Source organism: Corapipo altera, unplaced genomic scaffold, assembly GCF_003945725.1.
Source record: "Corapipo altera isolate COAL_440 unplaced genomic scaffold, ASM394572v1 262, whole genome shotgun sequence".
Taxonomy (NCBI): Eukaryota; Metazoa; Chordata; class Aves; order Passeriformes; family Pipridae; genus Corapipo; species Corapipo altera.
The window spans coordinates 20739-26703 of record NW_020885118.1 but is presented as its reverse complement, the minus strand read 5'-3'; the positions used below and the strand labels follow the sequence as shown (position 1 = coordinate 26703).

General features: G+C 59.3%; 1 protein-coding gene across 1 annotated transcript; it reads right to left on the bottom strand.

The window, feature by feature from the left end:
* Positions 1-422: 422 nt before the first annotated feature.
* Positions 423-5593, bottom strand: TBL2 (transducin beta like 2). Its single transcript, XM_027669942.1, has 7 exons — positions 5452-5593; positions 5253-5380; positions 4628-4812; positions 3871-4022; positions 2726-2852; positions 1899-2051; positions 423-968 (listed from the first exon to the last, which is right to left on the bottom strand). The coding sequence occupies exons 1-7, from the start codon at positions 5591-5593 to the stop codon at positions 512-514; spliced, it is 1344 nt and encodes a 447-aa protein (XP_027525743.1). The 3' UTR covers positions 423-511.
* Positions 5594-5965: the final 372 nt, after the last annotated feature.

Sequence of the window (5965 nt, the reverse complement as noted above, 5' to 3'; positions counted from 1 at the left end):
AGCAAATGCACAGGCCACGTGACCTGTCGCCGCCATCTTTACTTGGGGCAAGAGCCGTCCCCGGCTCCCCCGAACATCCCGGCTCCAGGAACGGGGCCACCCTGAGACCCCCGGGCTGGGGAACGGGGAAACCCTGAGCGTGGAGCACCGTTACAGCACTACCCGGTCTCCTGCAGCAGACCCTCCTCCCCCGTTCCGCATCAAAAATTCAGCCCCCCCCCACCCCCCCCCCCCCCAAAAAAAACCCCACGCTACCCCACAGCCACAGAAATCCCATTTCTAAGCTCAGGAAACCTCGCGGGCGCTGACTGAGCCATCCCTCCCGTGGGATATTGATGATCCAAGCCTGCAGTAGGAAAAACCATTTTCACCCCCACCATCCCCAGCGGCGTGTCCCTGCGGTCACAGAGCAGGCAAGGAAGGACCCAGGGGCCACTCTTTTATTACCAGCCGTTCAGAGTTATTAAAAAAACAAAGCCCTCCCCGAAAGGCCACAGGCAGCAGGGGCAGCTCAGACCTTCCTGCCATAGATGGCGGCCAGCGCCTTGCGGGCACTGCAGATCTGCTGCTCCAGCCGCTCCCGCGTGGCCTTGTTCCCAGTTTTTTTGAGCATGGCCTCCATGTCCTCCACCAGGGCGCGGTGCCCCGTGGTGTTGTGGAAGACGCGGATGGCGCGGTCCCCGCAGGACACGAGGTAGCGGCCGGTGGTGTCGAAGGCAAGGTCGGTGATGCCGTGACCGTGTACGCCCTGGAGCCGCTCCTCCTCCTCGCCGCGGCGCGTGTTGTACACGGCGATGTCGGTGCCACCTGCCACGGCCACGGCGCGCCCGTCGGGGGACAGGGCGATGAGCCGCGGCTCCGGCACCGAGCACTGCCCCGTCAGCAGCAGGTACGGGTCCTGCTGCTTCTTGTACTCCACATCCGTGTCCCAGAACTTCCACGTGCCGTCCTTTGACACCGTCGCCATCCTGGAAGCACGAGAGAGGACAGGTTAGTGCAAGGGAATGCACCAGGAATCCTCTGTGGAGGGAGGTGTTTTGGGAAGGGTGAGTCCGTACACATGTACAGGCTGGGCTGTCTTTCCACTATCCCAGGTTGCTCCAAGCCCTGTTCAGCCTGGCCTTGGATGCTTCTAGGGATGGGGCAGCCACAGCTTCTCTGGGCAACTTGTGCCAGGGCCTCACCACCCCCATAGCAAAGAGTTTCTTTCCAATATCCCATTTAACCCTGCTATCTGTCAGTATAAAGCTGTTCCCCCTTGTCCTGTCCCTCCAGGCCCTTGTAAACAGTCTCTCTCCATCTTCTCAGCTCCCTTCAGGTATTGGAAGGCCACAACCGAGTCACCCCAAAGCCTTTTCTTCTCCAGGCTGAACAACCCGAATTCCCTCAGCCTTTCCTCACAGCAGAGGTGCTCCATCCCTCTGATCATCTTGGTGCCTCCTCTGGACTACCTCCAACAGGTCCATGTCCTTCCTGTGCTGGTTCCCCAGGGCTGGAGGCAGCTCTGCATGGGGGGTCTCACCTGAGGGGGCAGAGGGGCAGAATTCTCCCCTCCCCTGCTGCCCACCCTGTGGGATCAGCCCAGGGCACAGGGTTGGGTCATGTCCAGCCTCTCCCCCAAGTCCTTCTCCCCAAGGCTGCTCCATCTGCTTATCCTCAGCCCGGATTGATCCCAGGGGTTGCCCTGATCCAGGTGCAGCACCAGCACTTGGTCTTGTTAAATGACAGGGGATTCCCATGGGCAGGGAATACACAGGTGGCACGAGGCAGTTTTGGCCTCCCAGGGCAGTGTTTTACCCCTCCCAGCTCAGGAGTGCAGCTGGGGAACCCTAGAAGGGGTGAGCTCCTGTGTCCTGAGGGTGATCCAGAGCAGGCTGTGTGGGATAACACACACTCACCTCCTCGAGTCGTTGGAGAAGGAGAAGGAATGTACACCAGCAGTGTGGCCCTTCAACTCAAAAGCCCTGGTCACCTCCCGGAATTCTCCATTCTTGCCAAAACACACCTCCCACACCTTCACATCAGGGGTAAAGCCACAGGATGCCACAAACCTGTGTGAAGGAACAAGCAGAGACACAGGGTACCTGTTACAGAGCACCTGAGCAAGGCAGGGCCAGCGCTCTCCAAACCTGTCCTGACTCCTCCACTCAAATCTTTGGTCAGCTGGGAAAGTTTTCACTTGTCCCTGAAACCCTGCTGGTAAGGGGAATGCTAAGGAAGGGCACCAGAACAACTCAGGAATGAGAAATTCTCAGGCCAAAGCAAAAGAGTTCAATGCTTATGATCCCCAAACTCCCTGAGCCTGGAGCAAGGCAAATCATCCTGCAGTGACAGGTTAGAGACAGAACAGAGAACAAGATTTTCCTGATAAACAGATCTCCCAGAAATAAAGACTTTAGCTTTATAATTAACCTTTAAGAGCTTACAAACAAGTTCAAAATGCTGTTTGCTTTGCATAGGCTGTTTGCTCTGTCCCATCTCTGCTACCTGAGGCCAAAGCTGTTCTCAGGTTACCAGAACAGCAGCACTGAGGCACAAGGGTAACACACCGTGTCTGAGCCCACATCAGCTCCATCTCCCAGAGGGCAAAATCCCTTTTTAAAACTGTGGAACCCTCAGAAAACTGCATTACAATAACAACTAACTGATGATGTCCTGTGGGAAGGAGTGAGGTTCCCAGCTGCTCCTGCAGTGGGATCAGCCCGGAATCCCTCCCGTCCCTCACCTCCCACAGGGTGACACTGTGGCGTAGGCATTGTTCATCTGGTTGGTGTTAATGCTGGCCAGGACTTCTCCCTTCGGGCTCCAGATCAGGATGGTGGTGTCACTGGAAGCTGTCATGATAAACTTTCCTGGGGGAAAAAGGCAAAGATCAGGAGAGGTCCCAGACCTAACACGGCCAGAGACTCATTGAAGCCCCAGCACAACCTCTCCCTGCAGCTGGAGAAAACCAAGAGCAGCACCAAAATCCAAGGAGGGTCAATCAGAAGACTCAGCTCCTGGTTATGCCTTAGTCCTCCTTTAGTTTTTGGGTGGGCAGTGGGCACTGGGCCCACACGTGCCCCTCGCTCAGCACCCTCAGCCCCTGCAGAGCTCAGCACGGGCTGTGCCACAGCAGGAACACAGCACATTCCATCTGCCCTGTGTGCCTAAAACCAGCTCGAGGATCAGCCATGGATTGTGGGCAGGCAGCTGAATCCCAGTCACACCAGCACCACCCATGGTTACTGGTTGTGTCCATGTTGGACTCCTGTTTGTTCCCACTTCCCCAGTGCCACCTCAGCCCAGGCAGGGAGTTGCTTGTTTACCTTTCAGCTACTTGTTGCAGGTTTAAGTTTTCACTTTCACAGCTGAACAAAGGTCTCAGTTAGCATTTTCCCTGCTCTCCTGTTACAGAGGTGAATTCACATTCATCTGCTGTCACATAATCCATCAAGCCCTCACCACTAACACAGAATTTCCACCCACCCACCCTCACCTCTGTTCTAGGTGATCCCAGAAGTTCAAGACAGACCATAAGAACTCACTAGAGAGATTTCTGACTGGTTAAAGAGAGACTGGCGGGCCAGAGAACAGCGATCCTCTCAATATTGAGACCAGACCTCTTTGCAACAGCATCCCTGAAAATGTAAATTAAGAGACTGTGCATATCGGGGAGCTGGTTACAGGGACAGAATGGGTCTGAAAATGACACCTTTTAGTTCACTCAGGAGTAAATTAAATAAAAAAAGAACCCTAAGAGACTACAGAGAGTCAAGTACTGGGGCTGAGCACAGCCTTCAGAATGCCAAAAACTCCAACACTTTGAACCCAGCAACTTCACAAGGAAATCAAAGCCAACCTGGACAGCTGAGCAGCTCATTTCCATACCTGTCTCTGCAATCCCTATGTTAATGACGGGAGCTTTGTGCTTCTTTGGGAAGTCCCCAGAACTTGCAGTGAAGGTGAAGCTCCCATCGTCCTTCTTGGTCATCTTGTAGACACGAATAGTCTCGGCATTTGCCAGCCAGACAATGAAAGCCCTGTGGAGGGACAGGTCCTGATCCCCAGCTCAGCCCAGGTCACTCAGGGCCACCTGGGGAGAGGGATACACTGGCAGGTAAAAAGCTTTATGAGGGCACGAAGTTCTCCCCTGTGTTGGCCCCACTGCAACACTGAATGGAAAAGAACAGAATTTATTACACCTGGAAATGAGATGCTTTCCTCTTTCTAAAAGAAGCCACTTCACAAAGAGCCAAGACATGCTTTCCCACCAACTTTCCCACCCAGCAAGAGCTCCTGAGCCCACTGGAGAGGCTCAGCAGCACATCCCAGCTGGCAGAGATCTCAATGGCATTTCCATGGTCATGCAGGGCACTGGGATATCTGCCCCAACAACCACATTAACCCATCAGGGGTTGGACTGCATGATCTCCAGAGGTCCCTTCCAGCCCTGACTGTTGTGGTTTTGTGATTCCGTGCCAGTTGCCTTCAGGAAAGGCCACGGATCAGTGGTTACAGTGATGACCCAGTGATGGACGCCGCCTCCACGCATCCGAGGGCACACACCACTGATGCCAGCGAGGCCTGGCTGTGGGATCGGTGCCTCCGCAGGACACCCCTGTGCCAGCAGGAGGCCCGTCCGTACCGTGAGTCGGGGCTGAGGCGGACGAGCTCGGCGTGGTCCAGCCCCACGTTGGCGCGCAGGCAGCGGTGCTCCCGCCCCGCCAGGTCCCGGGTGCTCCACAGCCGCACCGTGCGGTCCTCGGAGCACGACGCCAGGTACTTCCCGTTGCTGCTGAAGTCCAGGCAGGTCACCGGGCTGCTGTGGCCCTGCGGAGAGAGCGCGGTCACGGCGGGAGGAGGTGGGACACTGGCACCAGCAGGATACCGGCACGGGCGGGGCAGCGGCACCGGGAAGGACACCGGCACCGGGCACACGGCACTGGCGGGACGCTGGCAGGACACCAGGGGGACACTGGCACCGGGAGGGACCGGGCAGGGCACTGGCATCCCCGGGACACCCTCACCGGGCACACACAGTACTGCCCGGACACGGTACTGGCGGGGCACTGGCGAGACACCAGTGGGATACTGGCACCAGGGGGACACCGGCACCGGGAGAGACAGCGGAACCGGGCACACACAGTACCGGCGGGACACTGTCAGGACACCAAGGGGACACCGGCACCGGGGGGCAAACACGGCACCGGGGGGCACACACGGCACCGGGGGGGACACCAACGGGACAGCGGCCCGGGGACACGCGGTACCTTGAGGGTGGCGACCAGCAGCCGGTGTGTGAAGCTGTGCTGCTGCTGCTGCTGCTGCTTCTCCCTGCGAGGCCTCGCCTTCGCCTTCCGCGGCTCCTCCGGCCTGGCGTGCCCGTTGGCCCTGGGCCCTGCGGGAGCGGAGGGGCCGGGTCAGCTCCGCTCCGCTCCGCGCCGCCCCGCTGTCCGCCCCGGTACTCACCGTCCGGCGGGGCGGCGGGGGCTGCCCGGGGGGCGGCGCGGCGCAGCGCGGCCGCCAGCAGCAGGACGAGGACGGTGATGAGGAGGAGGACGAGGAAGGCGCCCGGCAGCCCCGGCCCGCCCGGCGCCGCCGCCCCCTCCATGTTCCCGCCGCCGGTGCCGCGTCAGCCACCGGCACCAGGGGCAGGACCCGCGCGTGCGCATGCGCGGCCCCCGCGGGGCGGCCCCTGGCGGGCGGGGGCGGTACTGCAGCCCCGGGCCCCGATGTCACCCAACGATGTCACCCCAGCGTTGTCACCCCAATGCTGTCACCCTCTACACTGCCCCGGCCCCCACGCTGTCACCTCCTCGCTGTCACCCCAGCGCTGTCACCCCCAAAGCTGTCACTCCTTACCCTGCCCCGGCCCCGACGTTGTCACCCCCAACGGTGTCAGCCCCAGCGCTATCACACCCTACCCAGCCCCAGCCACCCCCAGACCTCCCGGCTGTCACCCCATTCCCTACCCCAGCCCCCC

Bases quoted from the DNA above. Each gene is read 5' to 3' on its own strand.
- TBL2 (XM_027669942.1), bottom strand. From the start codon at position 5,593: ATGGAGGGGGCGGCGGCGCCGGGCGGGCCGGGGCTGCCGGGCGCCTTC. The intron at 4,023-4,627 runs GTACGGACGGGC...GTCCCTCCACAG, and splicing joins CGCCTCAGCCCCGACTCACG to GGCTTTCATTGTCTGGCTGG. The intron at 2,853-3,870 runs GTATGGAAATGA...TTTTTCCCCCAG, and splicing joins CATAGGGATTGCAGAGACAG to GAAAGTTTATCATGACAGCT.